The sequence below is a fragment of the Talpa occidentalis genome, unplaced genomic scaffold, assembly GCF_014898055.3.
Source record: "Talpa occidentalis isolate TD23 unplaced genomic scaffold, MPIMG_talOcc4v2.1 talOcc4.13, whole genome shotgun sequence".
Taxonomy (NCBI): Eukaryota; Metazoa; Chordata; class Mammalia; order Eulipotyphla; family Talpidae; genus Talpa; species Talpa occidentalis.
The window spans coordinates 20,668,930-20,693,221 of NW_023601322.1; the positions used below are offsets into that span (position 1 = coordinate 20,668,930).

General features: G+C 49.1%; 1 protein-coding gene across 1 annotated transcript in view; it reads left to right on the forward strand.

The window, feature by feature from the left end:
• Positions 1–1,013: 1,013 nt before the first annotated feature.
• Positions 1,014–24,292, forward strand: part of LOXHD1 (lipoxygenase homology PLAT domains 1) — a 126,750-nt gene continuing 103,471 nt past the window's right edge. The window contains exons 1-4 of the mRNA XM_037508574.2: positions 1,014–1,143; positions 3,964–4,078; positions 10,200–10,280; positions 12,415–12,599. Coding sequence (XP_037364471.1) covers positions 1,014–1,143; positions 3,964–4,078; positions 10,200–10,280; positions 12,415–12,599 — 511 coding nt within the window. The remainder of the gene's footprint in view (positions 1,144–3,963; positions 4,079–10,199; positions 10,281–12,414; positions 12,600–24,292) is intronic.

Genomic DNA, 24,292 nt, shown 5'->3' on the forward strand with positions numbered 1-24,292 from the left:
GGCCTTTGGGCGCTGGTCCCCTGGTCTGACTCAGAATCCCCCATGTGGGACTGTGGTGGGGGAAGTGAGGGCCAAGGGGAGTTGGTGTCATGGGTGGGCTCTCAGGGATTTGCTCTCTCACCAAAGGTGCCAACAGCACTTTGGGCAGATGGAGGGAGCTAGTTAGAGTAGGTGCTGGCTGATCTTTCCCGCTGTGTGGGCATTGACGGCTCACCTAGGACGCTGAGGGATCCCCGGCGTCCTTGGCCCTGGTTCAGCAACGAATCCAACTTATGACTCAGGAAACACTTTGTGGGTTGTCTGAGTGCTCGTCAGCAGGTCCCCTGCCTAATCACCACTTCCAGAAGCCAGCAATCTCGAGGAGCTGGAAACAGAGAAAATGAGAAGGACCCAGTGAGAACCTGGCCTCCTCCGTAAGATGATCAGACTGTTGAATAATGGACAACGGAGGCCTCTGAACCAGGAGCTTGGCAAGTCAGGGCCCTGCCTGCCTCAGAAAGGCCTCAAGCTGAGGGGTTCTTTCATGGCCTCAGGGTTATCAAGTTTTAGGGGGTTCTCCATGGTGGGAGGCCCTCAAGTACCCTCCCAGGGTAACCTGGAGGGATCTCAAGGCCCCCTCCCCCTGCTGTGAGGCCAGATGGGAAATAGATGCCAAGGGCTGCATGTCACCTGACTCCCCAGGAAGGGAGGAGAGGGGGTTGCGGGGGAGGAGGACAGCCTGCTTCAGTCCCCATGAATAAGTGATGAGGTCTGAGGAGAAACCCCAGGAGCAGGAGGAGGTGGACAGCAAGGAGGTGGCAGAGAGGGGCCCCAGGGACTGGAGGGCAGGGCTAGGGCCCCGAGGTTCTGCTCAGGGGCCAGACAGGCCAGGGAAGACTGTGGGCACCAAGCTCTTAAGTGTGGGCTCTGGCTCAGCTAGACCTGGGCGCTCTGGGAAAGAGATCACAGGTCCAGGGAGGTGTTAAGAGGTGACTTTGTGAGCCAGTGAGTGTTGGGAAAGGGGTTCCGGCAAAATGATGCCCCAGAAGAAAAAGAGGAGAAAGAAAGACATTGATTTCCTAGCCCTGTATGAGGAGGAGCTGCTGAACTACACCTCAGAAGATGACGAGGAGGAACTGGAACACGAGTACTACAAGGCCAGAGGTGTGTGTCCCCGCCTGTGGCGCGGGGAGGGGTTGAGTGTGCAGGGACTTGTCCCCCTCCCCCGCCTTTTTTAAAGATTTATTTACTTATGCATACAAGAACTTATGCATACATATAAGCCAGAAGTGCTGGGTTGAGAGGATTCACCAAAGACAGAGTGGGGAACAGAACAGGTGGATCTACTGAAATACACTGCTGAGGGGAACGCAGGCGAGGCATGAGAGGTCTGTTGCACCATGTGGATTGCTCCCTCGCCTGCCGGGGATCGAACTCGTGCTGCAGGGGCTGGCAATAGCTTGATAGTGCTGTCTTTAACCAACCCCTGTGCCACCAGGGAGGCCCCAAGTTGCCCCTTTTTTGAGGGAGGAGTTTTATGCTCCAATCCCTTTCTCAAGTTATCCTACTGCATCTGTGCTCCAACCTCTTGGAGTAAACAGGCCAGGCATGATGCGCTGCACCCTGCTGTACAGAGAACGCAACTTAGCCATAGTCACAAAGTCTTGGTGGCACAGAATAGCCTAGAACTGCAGTGCTCTCACTCTCTAGGCTGGGCCATTTCTCAGCCTGGTCTCCACAGGGCTGAGTTGCCTATATCTTACCCACAGTCCTACCCCCTTGAGTTGGGAGGGAGGAGGCCTGATCTCATCACAGTTCCTGTGGGGGTTGAAGGGCCACTACCCACTGTGGCTGATGGAGATGGGGGCCTGGGGCTTTGCAAGGAGATGCTCCCTTGTGGGGAAAGCAGTTGGACCTTGCAGAGCATGGGGATGGTGCTGTGGTGATGGTGATGGTGATGATGGTGATGATGACAGTAGAGATGATGCTGGTGTGGTGAAGGTTGTGTTGATGACTGTAATGATGACAGTTGACCACGTATAGAATGCATATCTTTCATGCAACTGTGGAAGAATGTCTATAAGATAAATTCCTAGATGTGAAAACACTGAGTCAATAGTCCACTGAGTCAAAAATGTGGAAACACTGAGTCAAACACTGAGTCAGATAAAAGAAAACTTTATTTTATTTCATTTAATCACGGTCATAATCCTTCAAGGAAGAAATTATCCCTACGTTATCATGGAAATAGGGAAATTAAGGGAGATAAGAAAATTGGGGCCCCATAACAAGTTTGGTTGAAATCACATAGCCAGTAATGGTACAATTGGCATCTAAATTCAGGTGAGCTTAGTTCCATAATCCACATTCATGTCAGTGATGGCTTCATTCACTAAGCTGGGTGTTCTTTCATGATCAACTCCCATTTGCCTGGTTCTGTGCTAGAAACACCCTTATGTTGTGGTTGACAGGTCTTTGTGCTGGCCATGGAACTTCATTATTGGGGCCCTCCCTTCTGGGGTCAAAGAAAATTTTGTGTTTCCCACAAGATTATTCTTCAATCATCTTAATTGAGATTTTTTTTTTTAAAGATTTATTTATTTATTTATTATTTATACAAGCATTGGGTACAGTCAGAAGCGTGGGAGGGTGAGAGAATTCACCAGAGCCAGAGCGGGGAGCAGAGCAGGCAGAAGGACCGAAGGACACTGCTGAGGGGAGCAGCGGGCGGCAGGAGAGGTCTGCGCGCCATGTGGGACCCTCCTCCGGTGGCCGGGGAGCAGCCGGGGATCGAACCGGTGCTGCAGAGGCTGCGGGCAGCTTCGCAACCCAGCGCTCAACCGCTGCGCCACCGGGGAGGCCCTTAATTGAGATTTTTAATTAAAATTTTTAAATAGAAGAAATATTACATATATGTGTGTGTATACAATACATGTATGTATGGAGAGAGAGAGAGAGAGAGAACTCATACAGGTTCACTGTGGTAATATTTCACACGTGTGTGCTGAGTAACCATTCAGATCAGGACACATTTCCAGCCTCTAGAAAACTCCTCCTCTCTCCTTCCCAGAGGTAATAGTTCTCCTGATTCTAGTACCACAGATCAGGATTTTCTGTTCTTGAACTTGTATAAATGGAGTCATACGGCATGTGGAAACACTGAGTCAAACACTGAGTCAAATAAAATAAAACCTTATTTTGTTTGATTTAATCATGGTCATAATCCTTCAAGGAAGAAATTATTCCTACATCATCATGGAGATAGGGAGGTTAAGGGAGATAAAAAAATTGGGGCCCCGTAACAAATTTGGTTGAAATCCCATAGCCAGTAATGGTAGAATCGGCTTTGGTGTGTGTGTAGCTTATCTTTCAACAGCACATCCGAGACATTTACCCATGTTGTGACACATTATCTAGTTTGTCTTTTTCAATCTGTACTATTGCATTTTATAAATGCATCAGCTTTTATTCAACCATTCGATTGCTGATGGACATTTGGGTTATTGCCAGCTTGTAGCTATTTTGAATAAAGCTGCTACAAATCTTGTATGTACTCATTTATCTTGGATGTATAACTGGAAGTAGAATTATTGGCGTATGTTTGGCTAACTGTGCTGGTTCTAATTTGCACTCTTATTGGCAGTGCACAGGAGTAGCCGTACATTCTTGCTCACACTTAGTGTTGTCATCTTTTCAACTTCAGCCTCTCTGCACCAGTGTGTGTCCAGGACTGTCCCCCTGCCTTCAGCTCCCTCACCTGTAAAATGAGGATGCAGTTTAGTGGGAGATACTGGTCTTATGGCAGGACTTGTGGGGAGTCTCATGCTGGCTTAGAGCCTGGTCAGTTGTCACAGGGGTTCACAGAGTCCTCTGGGGCTGGACAGCCTCTGGAGGGCTGCAGGATCCTGCTCTGACTTCTCCATGCCCATGCAGGACTCCAGGTTTCCTTCTGAGTCTGCAGTGTCTTTTCCTCTCCTCCTCCAGTGTACGAGGTGGTCACAGCCACGGGAGATGTGCGTGGTGCAGGGACAGATGCCAATGTCTTCATCACCATTTTCGGAGAGAATGGACTCTCTCCCAAGCTCCATCTTACCAGCAAGTGAGTACCCATTTGGCCTGGATGGATCAGGGGCTATTAGTCAGGCTGATACAATTCTGGAACCCAGGGGAGAAGGCATATGTGACCACACGTCTATTAAGTAGTAAGGGGCCTTGCTAATGACAGACGTGGCCCTCTCCAGTGAGTATCTACCAACTTCCCTAAGTTCCTGTCTTGATTTTTGTGGCTAGTAATGCCACTCACATTTCCCCAGTGTGTGCAGGACAGGAAACCTGGGCTAGGTCCAGCTTTACACTTTAGGTGCCATGTGGTGTAGGCGATCTTGCCTCCCAGGCCTTGGCTTCCTCATGGACCATCGGAAAGTGGTAATTCCCTTTTTGCCGAAGTCAGGCATTGGGGTGAAGAAACAATATGATGCATGTGAGGGAGCCAGAAGTGGAAAATGCTGTGCCCCATCATCCCAGCCAGGGACCAGCACTATCTTACACCTTTCTGCTGAAAATCGCCTGTGCATCAGTCAAAGGCATTCCTGTGTGTGCGTTTGTGTATCTGTGAGTGTGTGTGTGTGTGTGTGTGTGTGGTACACCTGTGCCCCCATTTCATTGTAACCTGTTGAGACTGGGGCGCTCTCTTTGTGACCCTCCTCGACTCCGTGCACACAGAGTTTCACAGCAGAACAGGAGAACAGTTCCGCGGACCTCAGAATCCCAGAGTTGTCTGGAGGCTGGAGGGTGGACCAGGCAGCTGGTCTTTAGTCTACACTGCATGGAGCTGGGGGCTGATCCACTGGTTCTGGGCCCACCGAGCCTCCACCATTCCTTTCCCCTGAACAGCTCAACTTAACAGTGGTCTCACCCACTGAATTTTCTGAGTTAGATTTGACTATTTGAGGTCAAGAGTTTCTCAGCCAAGAAAAACTTGAAAACCACAAAATCTATGTCTTCCAACTACTATAAGAGGAACACGAGGCCTGGAGGGGAGGGGCAGGGAGCTCTGAGTCCTGGAGCTTTGGGATAGGAAAGGTGGTGCTTAACCCCCAGGTTTTTATCGAGATATTTTCTTCCAGCTCATGGCCCTGTGGCCCCAGAAGGGACATGGGGGACCCCCTTGACAGCCTCCTGGGGCTTGGGGGCTGAACACTTCCAGAGGTGGCAGGGGAGGTTATAGATGGGTGGGGTCCTCAGGCTAGGAGCGCCCCCCAAACTTTGTGCTTAGCACCCCTGCTGGGCCCGGATAAGGGGTACACCTAGAATTTGAGCTGTGGCATCCAGGCAGCATAACACCCTGTTTTGTCCATTTCTGCAGAACAGGGTACCCGCCTTCTCGCACTGCTTGCACTGCGGAGTGACCACTTGCAGATGTCTTTTGCTCCCGTGATGTGGGCACGGTAACGCGCATACATGAAATGCCCATCCTTTTTGCCATGAGTGCTCCCCACAACCACCCCTTTAGGGAGAAGCCAGTAGACTCAGGGGTGATGGCCAAGCTGGTTTCTGGAGTCCCCAGTCTGACTTCCTAAAGCAGAAGCAGCATCATATCCTTTCACCCTTTTCTCACGCTTTCCTATTGCACACACCTGGTATCTTCACACGATTCCCCTTCACCCTCTTCATTTGCCAAAACATCCTCACAGGAGGGCCCCAGAGGCCCTCTTATTACCGGGTGTGAAGGTTTGTCACTGGGCCTGGCCCCGGGCGTGTGAGATCCAGTTTCCTTCTCAATGGGAAGGAGAGGTTGCAGCCTGATAGAGAGCCCGAGGCACAAGGGAACTTCAGGGTGGGGACCCACATGTGGCCACCAGCAGCCCCAGGCCCGCCCCCCATGTGTGAATCCACACCCCATCAACTATGAGGGTCAGCTGCTGGGGCGGGGGTTTCTCCCATAACTGTGTCATACTCCACAAGGGCACAGGTTAGCTAGGACCCTAGTCTGACTGGTGGGGAGCTCTGTGCGCGAGCCCATGGTGGGGCTGGGCTTTGGGGTGGGGGGAAGGCTTGCAGCATCAGCTGACATCCTGGAGAGGCTGGAGAGGTGACAGGTAGGGCTTGCTAGGTGGAGCAGGAGGGTGAGGAGGGGCTGGCTTCCTGCCTCTGGCTTCCATCCCAGTTGTTTGCAAGCAGTAAGTTTGGTATGCGGGTGGCTAGGGCAAGACTTTACTGGGATGGACAGGTAATTTGGGCCTTGTGTGAAACAAGGCTCAGAGAAGAGAGGGCTATAAAAAGGGTTAGCTTAGCCCAAGGGGAAAGCTTGAAAATCACAGAGGCAGCAAGAGGCTGCTCAGGCCTATGGGCTGGGAAGGGACCTGCTGGCTGGGAGGTCAGGACAGCCTGGGGGGCAGAGAGGAGAAGGCTGCAGAGGCAGGGGAGGACCAGAGTGTAGAAGGCCTCTCCTGAAAGCTGATCAGTGGAGGCTCTACTTACGAAAAGGTCGAGCGTCAGTCATCTCACGGTGGAGGGCAGATAAGTGGAGAAGGAGGAAACCAGAACTTGGCCGCTACAAGAACCCAGAACATGTCTATAAAATCCTCCTCATTTAAGACCTTAGTCTGGGAGGGGAGTGTAGCTTTCCAAGGAACCCCAGGTTGTCAGAATAATACATGTGGCAGTGGAGGTTACAGTGTTCAGAGAGATTTCGATGCAGTTAGCTTAGCCGGCCCTCTCCCCCACCACCCAGGCCAGAATGCCCACAGGCCTCCAAATCTCGTCTCATCCTTCCTTGCTCTTCCGTCCTTCCACACTGTGTCACCCCAAATGCAAACCCATGGGTTATCTGCATCCAGATTAGTGTTGTTGTTGTTTTTTTTTTTTGATTCACATATACACACGGACACACTACACACTGCAAAGTACTTTTGTGTATACCATTCACGAATAGTTCAGGCTGCCACAGCTGTGGCTCCCCGAGGAAGCCCCCCACTCTCTGGGTTCTTTTCTCCCTGACCCAGAACCACCCCCAACATTGGGTCATATGTTCAGAATATGGCAAAAGGATGGGATCTCATGTATCTCCTGGAACCCGCTTCTCCTGTTGAGAATGCACCTTCTGAGAGTGTCGGAGAATCTTTGTCTCTTTAGCCAGCTGGCTCTGGACCTGGGTGGTGGCTAAATCTGCAGCCTGGAAGGGCTCTCCTGGGTGGGGTCCCTGCTGAAGGCGGGCCTGGGCAGGGGGTTGGGCACTGCAGTAGCCTTTCTTAGGGATTGACCAGGAGCCTCAGTGAAGCTGTGATCTCTGCAGGGGAGTGTGAAGTCTGCATTTCCAATACGTCTTTTGACCAGAGACCCTCTGTCCTCTGCTATCAAATCACCCTCCTCTTCCCCTGCTCACCTGCATTGGTATTATCCCAATTTCATGCAATCTTCAAATTATTTCCAATGAATTTGCTGTAGGCAGCTACCGGCTGGATGGAACGGGGGTGCCACTGAGACAGGGGATTGTGCTTTTATCTTAATTACAAAACAAGATGCGTTCCCTTCGGAAAACCAAAAAATAAGACAGGACATATACTCCACTCTTTTTCTCTTTTCAATGAAGTTTTTATCCCGTTTCATTTATTTGTTCTGTTTTATGTTCTATTTGTAACCTGCTTTTACTCTTTTGGTACCCTACTTTTACTCTTAAACCTACATCATAAACATGCTTCTGTTTCATTATTCTTTTATAACAAGATTTTTAATGGTCGTGTAATATTCCATTGATAGCTTTCCAGGGTAGCTGTTTCCTGGGTTATTTATTTGCTGTAGAGACCATTGTGTATTTACTCTAAAAATCAATTTCCTTTTCTCAGCTATTGAAACAGAAAGCAGCTCTTATTCCTCTCTTTGTTTCCTGTGCATGCACTCTGATGCACAGAACTGATGTTTACAAGTCATTCCTACAGCTTTGACTCTGAAACAGAGCAAGAGGTGTGTTGCTTTTCATCCTTTCCAGGAAGGAAGATTTACTTCTCCCTTTTCCTTGCTCTTCTTTCAGAACCCAAAGATGATATTCTCCTCTGCCCATTCCCCATTATTAACAACTTGTATTAGTCTAATACATTTGCTCCAATTGTCGAACCAATATTGATAGCTTATTATTTTTTAAAAGATTTTATTTATTTATTTATTTATTTATACAAGCACTGGGTATAGACAGAAGTGCCAGAGGGTGAGAGAATTCACCAGAGCCAGAGCGGGGAGCAGAGCAGGCAGAAGGACCGAAGTACACTGCTGAGGGGAGCAGCGGGCGGCAGGAGAGGTCTGCGCGCCATGTGGGACCCTCCTCTGGTGGCCGGGGAGCAGCCGGGGATCGAACCGGTGCTGCAGAGGCTGCGGGAAGCTTCGCAACCCAGCGCTCAACCGCTGCGCCACCGGGGAGGCCCCTGATAGCTTATTATTAACTAAAATCCATAGCTTACATCAGGGTTCACTCTTGGCTGGATATCCCCTATGGGTTTTGACAGATGGATAATGGCGTGTGTCCACCATCACAGTCTCATACAGAGGAGTTGCTTGTCCTGAAAGTGCTCTGTGCTGTTACCATTTACCCCTCCCCACACTAAGCCCTGGTCACCACTGACCTTTTCCAGAATGTCACAGAGTTGGAGTCATATAATGGCCCTTGCTGATTGGCTCCTTGCACTTCTCAATATGCATTAAGTTTCCCCATGTCCTTTCCTGGCTCGAGGGCTCACTTGCTTTTACTGCAGAATAATATTCTATTGTCTGGATGAGCCACAGCAGAGCCTCCCCTTGTTCTTTCTCATGAGACTGAATTTTTTTAAATGTGGAAACGTTCAATATTTCCATATTGTTTAAAATGAAACATTAGCCATCTTTATCAAGCCAATGGTACAGTGACCGTGTACCATGCGTTGTCTCACCCCTGGCTTCCTTGGGGGGCTGCACCCCCTGAGCCTCAGGTATATGCAGCCAGCCAAGAGGGGACCCTTTCACTCCACAACACCCAGGAGTTTCTCCCAATATCTCCTCCTCACCTCTGTGCCCTGATTGCACCTTCGGGGCCTCCTCCCCCTACAAAGTGCCAGGCGAGTACTTTCACCCACTTTCCTGTGCTCTGCACCCCTTTAGGATGCCCCCCAGCCCTGTCTTCTGTTTTGCCCATCTTAAGGAAACTTGCTCCCAGGACTGGCCATTTGACAAAGTGACTCTCTAGAAACTTGGACACTTTCTGCTGCTGAGAGTCTGAACCCGTTGAGGAGAAGACCTCTCGCCTGCTCTTTACTTTGGGGCAGCCTGATGGCCAATAGATAGGAATGTCCTCCAAGCTTTTCCTTCCCCATGCATGTGCTGGTGCTAAGCGCATGGCTGGGCACACGGAGGGAGGGCGACGGCCCTCAGCCCCTCCCGGGCTTCTCTGTAGCATCAGGAAGAGCAGCCAGCGGCCTGGGCTCCCACGGAAGGGTCCAGCTGCACAGAGGACAGCAGATGTCCACGGGGGATTCCAGCTTCTACTCCGGAGGACTCCGCGAGGATGCTCCTGCTCTGCCATGTCCAAGCTGATTGAATGTAGGACGCTCTCGGGTGGGGACATGCCACACTGCATAATGCCTCAGCTGTACTTGCTGCTCGCACGGTCTGCTCGCACTAAAGAAGCAACCACATGGGCTCCCTCACCACCCCCTCCCTCGATTGTTGGCTTGGGCTGAGTGCTTCCTTCTTACTGGAATGGCAGGACCACACTCCAACACCCAAGACCTCTACCTGCTTGGGGCTGCCATTGCCATTCTTCCCAGCAAGAACAGCAGGAGAGGAGGAGAGGCCAGGAGGCCTGCAGGCCCGAAAGCACTGGGCATGATTTCTTCCTCCATGGTCCCAACCCAGAGCAACCATGGGGCACTGGGTCAGGTCTTTGACAAGTCAGGTTCTGGTCCCAATTCTACTACCAACCAGCAGTTTCCTTGTGTGTGAAATGGGGTGACTATTTCCTTCCATAGAGACACATGTAGGCATCACATGGGTGTGAGACACGGGTGAATACTGACGGTCCTGGCCCTCCTTCTCCCAAACCACATCAGAAAGGAATCTCAAAATGGGGTTGGTTGCTCGTGGCACTTCCCAGTGGGACGATGGAGGAAGAAGGAGGCTGCCAGCCCTTGGCTCTCCTCCTGGGCCTGTGCGCCAAATGCTGATCTGTGTTAACTGGGCGCACACCTTCATTGCAGGAGCGAGTCTGCCTTTGAGAAGGCCAACGTGGACGTGTTCCGGGTGAGAACCAACAATGTGGGCCTCATCTACAAAATCAGGTGATAATCTGGCCTCTGCTTGGGCTATGGTGGGGGAGGGCATTAAGGCAAGTAGGTGAGGAACTGACTTCATCTATACCTTCTAAGTGATGATCATGCATGTGGTGTCCCTGGAGAAGTTACCAAAACCCATATCTTTTCCTCCCACCCTGAGTCAGTGCCCTAAATTTGTCCATTAGAGATTTACTTCTTTGGGTTAAGACAGTTTGGGAAAATTTTTCACAAATGTGGGAAAAATACTCTGACTGACACTGGCACAGTAGTTGGTAGACTTTGAGATTGTCTTGGTTCAAATTTCTGTTCAGCCATTTATTCACTGTGGGACAGTTTCCCTTTCTGAGTCTCAGTTTCCCCATATGTAATAATGGTGCCAAGCTCCTAGGTTAGTGAGGACCAATGAGTATGAGATTATAGAAGTAACTGGCACACAGCAGATGCCAGGGGACCTGGTAGGATGCCTTTGCTCTCTCTGGGGGAGGGCGAAGAATGACTGGGTAGGGATAACAGATCAGCTGGTAGCTGAGGAAGAAGCTTCAAGTGCTCCTTTTTCTCCTGCTACCCACCCGCATTCAAGTTTATGCCCATTTGTCAGAATGACAAGAGTATCTGATTGTATCCAGATGAAGGCCTTGACGTGAGTCAAACACAGCCTTAGCTCAGCCCTGACTTTCTTCCCCTGCGAGGAGATGCAGGATTATGAACTCTCTCTGTTCTGGGGAAACAGGAGGCCTATGAGTTGCTAGCACTGGTAGCGTGGGGTGTTGGGGTTACAGGCTTTTGCTGGGGAGAGTCAGGAAGTGGGCTCGTGTGTAAAGAATGGCAGCCAACCAGCCAAGGTACCTCTTCTATGCAGGCACAGGCGTGATCCTTGCCTGTATCTGTGCCCCACATCTGCTGGGACTATGTGCTTGTCTGGTACTGTGGTTGTCCATTTAAGGCCTCACTGCAATGGGATGAGATGCTAGGTGCAAGGTGAGGCTGTCTGAGGCTGTCAAGTTCTGAAAAAGAAACTGATCTTAGAGAAGAAACTGGGACTATCAAGGATGAGGGAACCATAGGAAAGGGGAGAAGATTTGAGGGCAGAATTTGAAGGGTCTGGATTTATGCTGCCCAAATGCAGTAACCCCACACAGCCACGGGCACTTGTAGCGAGGCTGATTCCTATTGGGGTATGCTAATGGATGAGGATATGCAAGAGTTCCGAACACATGGTCTAAGTAAAAGACTGAAATATCTTGTTAACAAATTTTTACATGGATGTATGTTGAAATGACAAATAGATCAAATGGAGTACATTGTTAAAATTAATTTTGCCAGGTCCTTTGCTTCTTTTAAAATGTAACTTCTCTAAAATCTACAATGAAATGTGTAGCTTATACATACAGCTCATGTGACATTTCCATGGGACACTACCAGTCTAGGTGGGCATGGGGGAGGGAGCCTCTGGGTGGTGGAACTAAGGAGAGTGTTTGGGAGGTCTGGGAGTCAGTGAGACCGGGGAAGCTCAAGATGGTCCCCTTGTGAGCCTTGGTAAACCAAGATTTTCTTTTTTTTTTCTTTCTTTTCTTTTTTTTTTAAACAATAAATGAATATTCTTTTTTTTTAAAAGAGATTTATTTATTTATTTATTTTTAATTTATACAATAGCTGGGGTACAGGCCAGAGGTGCGGGAGGGTGATAGGATTCACCAGAGACTGAGCAGGGAGCAGAACAGGCAGACAGACTGAAAGTACTGCTGAGGGGAACAGCGGGCAAGGCAGGAGAGGTCTGCTGGGCCATGTGGGAATCTCCCTGGCCAGCCGAGAATCGAACCCACACTGCAGAGTCTTTGGACAGCCTCACAGTGCTGTGCTCAACCTGCTGCACCACCAGGGAGACCCCGATCCTAGATTTTCTATGGAAGGTGATATTTCCTTGCAGGCAAAGCCACAAATCACATTCATTCATGGGCACACCCACCTTGCAAAGTATCCCCATTTCATAGATGAGAAAACTAAGGTTTGAGAGGTACCTCTAACAACAGCAGCAACAATAAATCATTGACCTTCTTGGCATAAACACTTGGGCATTCCAGTGTGGAAGGGGCATCGTCTATTCTGTCAGTGACGGTCTGGGCATCTGCTTCTGCCCCAGGATTGAACATGACAACACGGGCTTGAATGCCAGCTGGTACCTGGACAGTGTGATCGTGACCGACATGAAGCGGCCTCATCTCCGATACTACTTCAACTGCAACAACTGGCTGAGCAAGGTGGAAGGTGATCGCCAGTGGTGCCGAGACCTTCTGGCCAGCTTCAACCCCATGGACATGCCCAGAGGTCAGTGCCAAGGCTGCTTTGCCTGCCTAGGCAGGACTCACCAGATCTCTGTCTGGTTCTGGGCAGTTTTGTCATCGCCTCTAGGGTCTTCCTGGTGGCATGGGCTCAGTGGGACCCCATCTCATCCTCGCGGCTGTCCCAATAGCAAGCTTGGGTGCTGTGGGGGCTCAAGGAGATGGGGTGTGCAAGGGGCATGATGGAGGGACAACAAAGCCCTGAGCATATCCTGTATTAGCACATATTAAAATAATCACACAGCATTATATAAGCCTGCTCTGCCCCCCCCCCCCACCCCAGCACCCTGGGAAATGCACCAGAAAGCAGAGATCAGAAGGGAGGGGAGGACGGGTGGTAAGATGTCTGGGTTTTTTTCTTTACCAGTCCTTGCTGCATTTCATCCTCACCCTACCTCTGGGGTGGGAAGGTGAGGGAGAGCAGGCAGGTATTAGTTACACAGGCAAACACTGAAGTCCAGGGAAGTGGTGACTCATCTGAGATCAAATAGCCATTGGCTGATGGGACTAGAATATGAGTCTCCCTGTTCTTCTGGAATGTGCTTTCTGCCTGCCTCTTTGGCAGGGCAAGATCAAGGGCAGTTAGCTTGCACCTCAGAGACCAGAGTCTGTAGGATTGTGGCTAGGGGCTAAGGTGGTGGTTGGGCCAATTTCCTTGGGTCACAGGAAGCCCTTCCACTGCAGCCATGTGGTTGCTTCTTTAGTGCTTTGGTTTGAATCCAGCCTGTCTGGAATGGTGGCCAGTTCCCCACTCCCAGGGCCACCCATTCCACTCCTAAATTGTCAGAAAGGTCTTCCTGAAATTAAATCCTGTAGATCTCCCCCAAATTAAACCCTATAGATCTCCCCAAGATGTCTGCTTATGTATCCCAGTCTGCCCCTCCCCACCCCACCCCACGGCACATGCATGATTTTACGTGAGCCCCACAGCTCTCTGCAGACACACTTCCCTCTGTTCAGGGTCATGGCCCTCTCTTAGTCTCTCTTCTCCAGTCTGCCTTCCCGAGTAGGTCTGGTTTGTCGTTTACCCTCAAGAACGTAACCTCCTAGGCTAGAACCCTCTGTTCCACATGGGGGCTGATCAGAGTCAAGTATGGGGGCCTCCCTGACTCCATCCCCCTGCTTTCTTTTATTATTGTGGTAAAATATACGTAACAAATTTTATCATCTTAACCATTTCTGGATGAGTCATTCAGGGGCATTAAGTAAATTCACATATACCGTCACCCCCATCCATGATCAGAAGTTTTTCATCTTTCCCAAGCAAAACTCTCTACCTATTAAAAAATAACTCCTATTCCTGTTCCCTGAAGTCCCTGCTGTCCTCTACTTCTGTGTCTTCAAATTTGGCTACTTTAAGAACCTCGAGTAAGTGGAATCATCCAGTGTTTGCCGTTTTGTGCCTGACTGATTTCACTTAGTATCATGTCTTCAAGGTTCATCCATGTTGTAGCAGATGTCAGAATTTTAATTCTTTAGGCTGGATTGTATGTCTGTATCATTTTATTTATCCATTCATCTGTTGATGAAAATTTGGGTTGTTCCCACCTTCTCACTATTATGGTTAATGCTACTGTGAACAATGGTGTGCAAATATCCATTCAAAGCCCTGCTTTCCATTCTTTTGGGTACATACCCAAGAGCAGAGTTACTGGATCCTCTGGTAATTCTATGTTTAATTTTTCAAGGAACTGCCATACTGTCCTCCAAAAGCAGTTGTTTCATTTTACATACCCCCAGCAAGGCACAAAGATTCCAGTTTCTCTACGTACTCAACAATACTTGATATTTCTGACTTAATGGGTGTGAGGTAGTAGGTCATAGTAGTTTTGTTTTTTTTTTTAAAGATTTATTTATTTATTTATACAAGAACCAGGGTACAGGCCAGATGCGTGGGAGGGCGAGAAGATCCACCAGAGACAGAGCGGGGAACAGAACAAGCAGACTGACGAAATACACTGCTGAGGGGAGCAGCTGGCGAGACAGGAGAGGTCTGCTCACCATGTGGGACCCTCGCTGGCTGGCCAGGATTGAACTGGCACTGCAGAGGCTGCAGACAACTTCACAGCACGGCGCTCAATCACCTGCGCCACCAGGGGAGGCCCGGTCATAGTAGTTTTGATTTGCATTTCCTTAATGATGTTGAGCATTTCTTCATGTGCTTTTCTTCATGGTCATTTGTATGTTCTCTTAGGAAAATGTCCATTCAAAGTTCCTTGCCCCTTTTAAAATAGGGTATTTTGTTGTTGTTCAGTTGTAAGCATCTATACAGTGGATATTCCTGGGTATTCGCTCCTTATCAGTTACATGATTTACAAATAATTTCTCCTATTCCATTTGTTGACTTCTCACTCTGTTGATAACACATGTTGATGCACAAAAGTTTGTCTTATTTATAAACAGTTTATCTAATTTTTTGTTTTTTACTATTGCTTTTGGTATCATATCCAAGAATTCATGGCCAAATGTCATTAAGCGTCTGTCCCATGTTTTCTTCTAAGAGTGTTATTGTTTTACTCTTAAATCTAGTTCACTCACCCATTTTGAATTCACTTTTGTGTGTGATGTGAAGTAAGGGTCCATATTCATTCTTTCACATGTAAATTTCCAGTTTTCCCAGCATCATTTGTGGAAAAGACTTTATCCATGGAATAGTTTTGGCACCCTTGTTGAAAATCATTTGACCACACACTGGGCTTTATGTCTGGCCTCTCTGTTCTGTTTCACTGCCCTTATGTCAGCACCACACAGTTTTGATTACTGTAGCTTTGTAGGAAGTTTTGAAATTGGTATGATCTCAAAGACCTCCAACATTGTTACTCTTTTTTGAGATTGTCTTGGCTAGTGAGGGTCCCTTGACCCTCTCTTTAATGTCGCCTAAATTTTTGTTAACTGTTTTAACAGCAGCAAGTCACCATATTGATTTTGCAGTCAAAATGTTCTTTACCTGAAAGAAAAGATGAAAATGTTGTCTTACCTTAAGTCCTTGATTCTTGTCCAGGACTTCAAGGATGCTGGAGCGAGTTGGATTTTCCTGACTCATTCCCACTTGAGTTAGCAGGAGCAGGTGTCCTAGTCTTGGCTGGCAAACCCCACATGACAGTGGAATGGTCCCGACAGACATCACACCTCCCAATTAAGCTTCTCAGACATACATGCAACCTGATAGGGAGTCAGCAGCCATGTTTCTGTTTGTCTCCCTCTTAGAGTAGGTGTCAGAGGTCCTGGAATCTTCTGGGGCCTGTGGAGGAGTGGCAGTCACTTTTTTAGCATATATGCATTGACCACCCCTGGGAACACAGTCTTGGCTATCAAGTTGCTTGAGAAGTATAGTGAATTTTTCCTCCTGTTGTCTGTTTACTGCCATCCACCTCTTCCTGCCCTTGCCATGGATGCCTAACTTCCTTCCTGGAGCATTTCTTCCATCCTGTCTAGAATGGCTCACCCTCTTGATGACCCAGAAGCCAGAGAGCGCAGTAACTGTGTTGACATCTATGCATTAAGGCAGCTCCTGGCCAGAATCTAATCACCATTTCCCATGCCTTGAACTGAAGCATCACCATTAGCAGCTGCCATTGGTGAAGCCCTCCTGAGCTGCTCTCAGATGCTGGGTCTGGGGTAGGACATGGTCCATGCCCTCTAAGAGCTCTCAGCCTGGAAGAGGACACAAATCGCTGAGGTTAAGGTACCCACCAGGAGGGGGTAGGGCATCATGGTTCAGAGCTCCACATCTCGGTTCATAAAATCCCAGGCCCAGATGCCAACAATACCACCTGCTAGCTCTGTAACCTCAGACACAATGCTTCTGTCACCTGTGCCTTCTCTTTATAATTAGGATCCTATTAAGATCCACAGCATCCTAGGAGGGAGGGCCTATTGTTATCTCCACTTTTGCACCTGCAGGGACAGTCAAGGTAAGCGTGAACAGACCACCCCTCTCCCTCCCCTTGCTTCCTGGTCTCAGGCTAGCAGCTCCCATTTCTCAACCTGTTTGCTCAGACTGTGTTGGCTCCGGTGTCTGGCAGGCGATGGCTCTGAAAGCTGTTCTCTCCAGCACTCATACACCAAGAGGAGGTTTCAAGGGACCCATGGGAAATAGGACTGAAGATGAGACACCCTCTCCCCACCTGCTCCCAGATCATGGAGCGGAAGCCAGACTGCTAACAGCAGTTTCTGGGGCTCTGGCTCCAGCCCATCAAGCCAACAAGGACCCCCTAGTGTTGCTCTCCCCAGAGCCTGCTTGCCTGGGTGGTTTCTGTTGCAAGTTGGTGAGAGATAATAAAGCTGTCTCTTACTAAAACATATGCTGGGGCAGAGGACATGTCAGGACCAGCGCCTCCCCCTCACCCAATATTTCTGTCTTCTCCTTCCATTTTCTTCATGTCACCAAACCCTGCTGAGTTTAGAACAAAGCCCCAGCCTTTCCAAATAGCATGACCTCTCCCCACCTCTGCATCCCCTTCTCCTGAAAACTAGAGAAAGTGAAATTGGCAGCATCCCCTCTGGTGCAGGGATTCTCAGTAGGCCTAACCCCTCCCCCAGCTGCAGTGAGGAGACTCTCACAAGCAGAGAAGGGGTTTTTAATCTGCTTCTTAAGATTCAGACACAGTCTGGCCGAATCACAGCAGAATGAGCCACCATGGCTGATGGGGGTTTGAGATGGATCACTGCCTTAGAAACACATTTCAGGGACTACTATTGGCCTTTTTGGGCTCTGACTACTTCCTAAGTGTCTAGTTGTTCTTTCCAGCCAAGCTCAGGTTTCTCTGGGGGTGATGCTGGGGTCTACCCACCTGTGACAGCTCTTCCACTCCCACCTGTAGATGTGGTTGTTGGGATTTAGGGGCTTGGGTGAAGATCAGTAAGAAACAGGCTCTGTGTGTGTGGGGGTGGGGTGCTGTGTGTAGACACACCCCCTCATGAAGACCAGGAGAAGTGATAGGTAGAAAGGGCTCTGCTGGAGGCCAGAGAGCTATCTCCTAGTCCCAGCCCTCGGGGACAACCTTAGGCAGGTGGCCCGTCCCACCCGGGCTGCTTCCTCATCTTACCAGGAGGTTGGACAGGGTGGTCTCTGAGGTCCCTTGCAGGGCTTGCTTTCTCAGATACTCTGCGAGCAAAGTGCCTCCTGTTTCTCTCTTGCCTGGCTCCAGGTGTCTCCTGCCCGCCTACTTGGGTGTTGTCAATTTTGGTGTGACATCATGGGGCACAGCAAGCAGGTACAATTGCTAAGCCCTCAGCAGAGTTGCAAAGGCTGAGAGTGACAAGGTACCCAAGGAGGCTCAGGGCACATCTCTGGGGTTGGGGGTCAAGTAAGAGGCAATATTGAAGGATTGTGGGGTGGGGACATCCCACTTAGACAAGGTGGGACAAGATGGTATGGTGTCTTTACATAGATTCAAGGTTACCCAATGTTAGGTCCTGAAGGAACTTGCACCTAGAAATTGCCACCTGATTGGGAGGTATGGGCAAGACCTGTTTAGGACAGACCCTGCCTGGCCTTCTCAATGCTGATATGATGTCATTTCCTGCCATCTGGCTAAGTAATTGTCCTTATCCCAGTGCCAACCACAGACCCTCCCACCGTGAAAAGCATTGAGATGATCACGTGGCTTAAATTCATTCTGAGCCCATCACATCGCTTCCGGAAAGCTCTGCCAACTTGGCAATGAGAGTGGCCCCTGAAGCAGAGAACTGAGTTCCAGCTGGCCTGGGGCTGTTCATACCCCAGAGCCATCACAACCCAGGCACAAGAGCTCATCCATGTTTCAGACCCAGGCCTCACTGGTGCCAGAGAGGGCCCTGTTTCAGGTGGTCTCTGCCCCCTTCCCTGGCCCCAGGTGGGACATGTTCCCTGGGCTTTGTTAGGGACAAGCCTTCCTCTAAGGATTGCTTTTTTTTTTTTCCTTTGGTGGATTAATAATAAATATGGCTGCACTCAGTTTTGTGTGATGCTCCAAAGAGACCGAGGAACTGGTTATTCGAAGTGAGCCCCCAGCAGATGCCAGGCTTGGGCAGGTGGACTGGGAGCTGGTGGGTGGAAGGATGGGGTGGACCACATTTTCATCCAAATTCCCAGTTTGAATTGACTTTCCTTTCTTGTTACACTAAATGGAACAGCCAGTGCTGGGGTCTAAAGCTGCCCAGAGGCTGGGGGCAGGTAATGATGGGATTGTATTTGTCCAGCGTTGTCACTGCTTCCCCTCTGGATCATTTTATCAGGTACCTGGGGTGTATTTTCATTATCATCCAGCTCCAGATGTGCACCGGGTCTTGGCAAGACCACACTGGGCAAGGTGCCCAGTGCCAGGGCAGCGTGCACAGTGCTTCAATTTGCGAAAGGGACAGGACAAGAAAGGCATCGCAATGAACATGCTAAGGACATGTGCAAATTGTGTCGCCCTGCAGTGGGTGGCAGGCCTGCCAGGGAGTGGCACGGTACAAAAGCAAATGTACCTTGAAAGCCCAAGGCTGGGGTGATGGATGCTAAAAACACCCATCATGAGCACTGTGCCAATAAGTCAGCGGTCCTGACTTATTCTGAATCCTATTGGCTGATTCCATGGACTAAAACATTAACCTAATATATATAGCTCCCTGGATCAGCAAGTGCTTGGGGCTATATACCCTGAGTTCCAATTCTGACTTTGCCAACCATAGTGATGAGTCCTGGCCCAGTTCAGTTCCTCTCCCATCCTCAGTTTTTTCAGCTGTAAAGTGGGTGCACTAGTGGTTTTCTGGGATCTTTTCAGGGTTAGTGGATGGTGTACTTTCATCACCAAAGGACCTGGATGGGCCTGGAGCTGCCCCCCCACCATGGCCATGAGAGGAAACTGGCTCTTGCCTCCTTCTGCTGTGGAACTTGTTCTCCAGTTCATGCCCCTCCTGCTCTTTCCAGCCTTCTGCATTGTGTCTGTCTCCCCACCATGAGCTTGGTCTCTGGAACCCCCAACCCCATGTTCTGTGGTCAAAACCTGGCTCTGCCACTTCAGCAGCTATGCAAATGAGCAGCTGTCTTAAGCTCTGTGACTCTACCCCTCATCTGTAAAATGAGGATAACTTTAATCCCCACTTTGTAAAACGGTGGAGCTGATTAATGGGGGAAAATAATCATGAAGCCTGAAGGGCAGAGCTGGGCACAGAGTATGCTCTCAGTGAAGAAGGCAGGTCTGGTTGTTGCTGCTGTTACTCTCTAGATGTTTCCTCCTCTTCTTCCCCCACATCCAGGTTTGTTCTGATTCTGAGATACACAGGCTTGAGACTCTGGACTCTCCGAATCAAAAAGGACTTTGGAAGCGCTCAGTGCCAGGATCCCTTGTAGAATTTGGCAAATCCATCTAGACAACTGGAAATAGGATCATGACTTTGAACCTGCGGGGACCTTCCCAGTAGCTCTTCCCAACCCTTTTCCCTCTCCTTGACATTTCCCCCACACCCAGCTCCAGCATTATCCAGGGCCTTCTGAACTCTGTTTCTGTGTGTGCTGCATGGGAACCATGGTGCCCTTGAGCCTGGTGGAGATGGTCGGGCTCAGGGACTCACAGCCTCTGCGGCTCCAGGATGGAGAGAGCGGGCTGGCCCCGCAGCGCTCCCTTCCTCTGAACCTCACAGCAGCTCCCGCCCACCCCATCTGCTCCCACCTCGCTGCAGAAAATCATCTCCGGAAAGAGTGGGAAGCAGAGAACTGCTTTGAATGAGGCCCCAGTGAGGAGTATCAGAGGATTTCAGGACAAAAAGGGACCTTATTTACCCCTCCTCCATTTTATAGAGGAGAAAACGGAAGCCCATGGAAGTACGTGAACTGCTCTTGGTCACACAGCTCACCACGGGCAGACCGAGGGCCTGGAAGCCGTGTGTGCCTCCATGAGTCAGTGGTCCTGGCTGGGGACCTACTCTGCACCAGGCCCTGTGCTTAGGGTCAGTGCGGACAGGACAGTCTTCTTCCTGAGGAGCTCAGAGTCTAGAGGGGAGAGAGTCTGATTAGTAAATAATTGCAGTACTTTAAAAAAAAACAAAAAACAAGCAGTAATAGTAGTAGTAACAACAACAACAGTAATAATACTAACAACATCTTCCATTATCCTATTACCCCAAAAAGTAGCTCATTTTTTTTTGGTCATTCTGGTCCACATTTTTTTTCTCTCTTTTTATCATTGTCTAATGATTTACCACTCATTTATATAACCATGTGATTTTGTGAGTACAACTTCACACGTCATATATGTGCATGCGTCACTCAGCCCCCACCAGATCCCCAGAGTCAATATCTCGTCATGGATCCTCTCCTATCCCTTCCTCCATGTGCCACTGTCCTCTCTGGTAGCCATTATAGTGTTCACAGAGTCTAAGGATTATTTTTGTTGTGTTTTGTCAGTTTATTTTCTTTGGTTATTTGTATTCCACAAATGAGTGAAATCATTTGGTAACTATCTTTCACATTCTGATTTATTTTACTTAGCATAATCACCCTAAGCTCCTTCCATTTTGTCCCAAAAGGTGCTATTTCATCTTTTCAAGTAGCTGAGTAGTACTCCATTGAGTACATATTCCATAATTTCTTTATCCAGTTGTCTGTCAGTGGGCATTTAGGTTGATTCCATGACTTGGCTATTGTGAATAGTGTTGCTGTGAACATAGGAGTGTGCACATCTTTTCCTATTAGTACTTTATATTGATCAATCCATCTCTACCCATCCATCCATCCATCCATCTATCCATCCATCCACCTACCTGCCTAGCTACCTACTCTCTGTCATCTATTAGTCTTCACATTAACCTCATGAGGCAGGTATATTTTTATCCCCATTTTACAGGTGAAGGAAACAGAGGCATAGAGAAGTTAAGTGATTTTCATATAAATCCTAGAGCCAAGAATAAACCCAGAGACTTGAAGTTAATCATTGGGTAAGGTAGTCTCAGATACACCTCTTATAACATTTCAATGAATTCCTGTCCTGTTCTTTTTTGTGCATGTTTTTGACACTACATACTGATTTTAAATGGTATTATATTCAACTTTGAAAGCATATTTTTTCACTTACTATTATGTTACAGAATCAACTAATCCAAATCATTATTTTAAATAGCTGCATAGTATTCCACAAATAGGTACATATCATACCTACAATCCTCCATTGTGGTTAATTTTAGATTGTTCTCAATTTTTTGTTATTGCTGGCAATGCTGTAATAGATATCTTTGTAGGTACTCTGTGAATGCAACTATTTCCTAGCTTAAACTAATTTTTATGTACAGGGATTGATTTGTTGGTTCAAGGGCTTTGCAGGAGGGTAAGATTTTGGACATTTCTTACTCACCCACCTTGTTGGCAGGCTGCGTGATATTCTGGTTCCTCCAGGGTCATGAAAATTGCCAGTGTCCCAGTGCTATGGGAGGAAAAACTTAAGCAGTGGAGAAGATTCTGGGATGGAAAGGGAAAAATGGAGCCAAGGCAGCTGGAAGGATCTGGTGTGGCAGGCAGCAATGGGGAGGGTGGCTGAGGGGCTGTGGGAATATCTCTGTGGGCTTCACAATGAATTGGATAGAGGGGGAGGCTGAACCTGTTGAGTTGAAAGGAGGGAAAGCTTGTCTACCCCACGCTGTCTCAATACTTGATGATATCAGGCCTATGTTGAGCAATTTCTCAGGAAAATATATTAGCTGTACATTTATTTGGGGGTCATGAAGGGTAGTGTTTTTTCTTGATCACTGCCCAGGAGCAACTATTAATGACTGAATGATGTTTTAAAGTGTGACCAGGCTCATCTGAGGTCAGACCTATGGCCTGTGTGGGAGTACAGTGGACCCCAGGGGTTTTGGAAGGAGAGCTTCAGGCTTGGGAGTGAGGGGCGGAACATCTAATGTAGACCTGGCAGTGGGAAATTGCCACTAAGAGAGAACCTTCCTGTCTGGATGTCTTCAGTCCCTTTCTAACTATGGACACTTGGTTAATTTTCTAACCTCCTGCCTCATCAGTAAATGGTGGCCCTGGTAGCCATAGGATCTGTCTCTGTGAGGATTAAGTAAGATAATAGGTGTGGACTGCACATAGTAGGTCCTCAGTAAGCATTAGAGACTCTTACTACTTAGATAAGTTATGTCTGATAAGGGCAGTGAGGTTGAGAAAGCAGAGAAGTTCCAGTGCTATGTGAAGAACTGGGTGAATCTGGATGAGAGATTTAGGTCTCTGGTCCAGAGGAGAAGGAAGAGGAAATCTTTTGGGGACAACATGGGGGGTGGAGGGAGAACTGAAGTCCATGGACGCAGGGCATTCGTGGGTCAGTGTTCGTGACCAGCCCCTGCACCCCGCATTGCTATCCACTGGATTCTGCCGACTACCCCTTCCCCACAGCTGTGCAGGTTGGAGGAGAACATCCCCCCCACCCCCAGGGCAGCCCCACTGATTGTCTCTCCTCACCATTTTCATCTCCTCCCACGCAGCGCCTGTGATTTCTCACTTCCACGCGGCTTGGCTCTCAGCGAGCGGAAGTGATGGGTGTCAGTGTGTGAACCATCGCAGATTCGGTTGGGGGTGGGGTAAAATCAAGTCCAGTCATCCTCCTGTCACCCCCTCCCCATCCTCACCTGCCAAAATAAATAAATCACTTCTAATTCCACCAGAGCTGGGGATGGAGGAAAGAGACTCTGCGTCAGTTCATCAGCCGCTCATTCATGACTCTGCTTCCTAAGAAAGCCTGGACCACGTGAGCTTCTCGAAGGCTCACATCACGTTGGGTGTGGGATGGTCCCTTCCTGGGGAAGCGGGAAGGAGGCTGAGCGAGGGGCATTCTCTGGGCTCCTGGCATCTGGGTCTTGACTAATGTCTCAGCCCTGCACAGGGCGGTCCTTGGGGGCTCCTGGCCCCTCCTAGCTGTGCCTCCCCCACCGCCCAGGGCGGCTTGCTGGAGATGTGTCCTGTCACTGCTGTGCACTGACTGTTCCAGACAGAGCAGGGGCGGCTGTGGGGGCGGCTGGCGCACCAGGCGCAGGAGGCAGCTTGGGCCTGCCAGTGCCTGCCTTTTCTGGAAACCCACGCAGGCAACTTCCAGCTGGCCTGCAGGGGACAGATTTCCTGTTTGGAGGGAGCAGCCTTGTGCCTCTTGGCCTGCAGAGAGAAAAAGGGGCACAGCATGGCTTTTGTGTCCCTTGGGCGGGGCAAGAAGAACGCAGACAACCCTGTGCTGTGGCCTCGAGGTCGGGGGGAGGGGTCTGTTTTTAGGTTGCAATTCACTTACTCACACAAGACTCTAACTCAATTCTGTTTGGCTTTGGAAGGCACCGTGTGGTTAGTTTAGTCCCTGATCTATATCCCCACAGCAGTTGGTTCAGATCAGTGCGAAAATTAGTTTGGCCTCTGAGCTCACACTGACCCTTAGTGGCCACTACCCTTAGTGGCCACTACCTAGACGGTGGGTTGATGAGTTCAGACGGGCAGGTGGTGCACTGCACAAGTGTGACTATGTGAGGCAGCACCTTTCACAACAGAGTTGGTGCATTTGTGTATTTATGATGACAATTATCCAACAGATGGCAGTAAAGTGTCTTGAGGGAAGGACACCTTTTTCTGAATTGCACAAAGGTACCTTATGGGCTAATGGCAGCTCTGAAGAAAGACAAGAGAGAAATAAGTTCTAGGGGAAACTTTATAACAGATAATATGCCAATGGGCACAGCCCAGGCTAG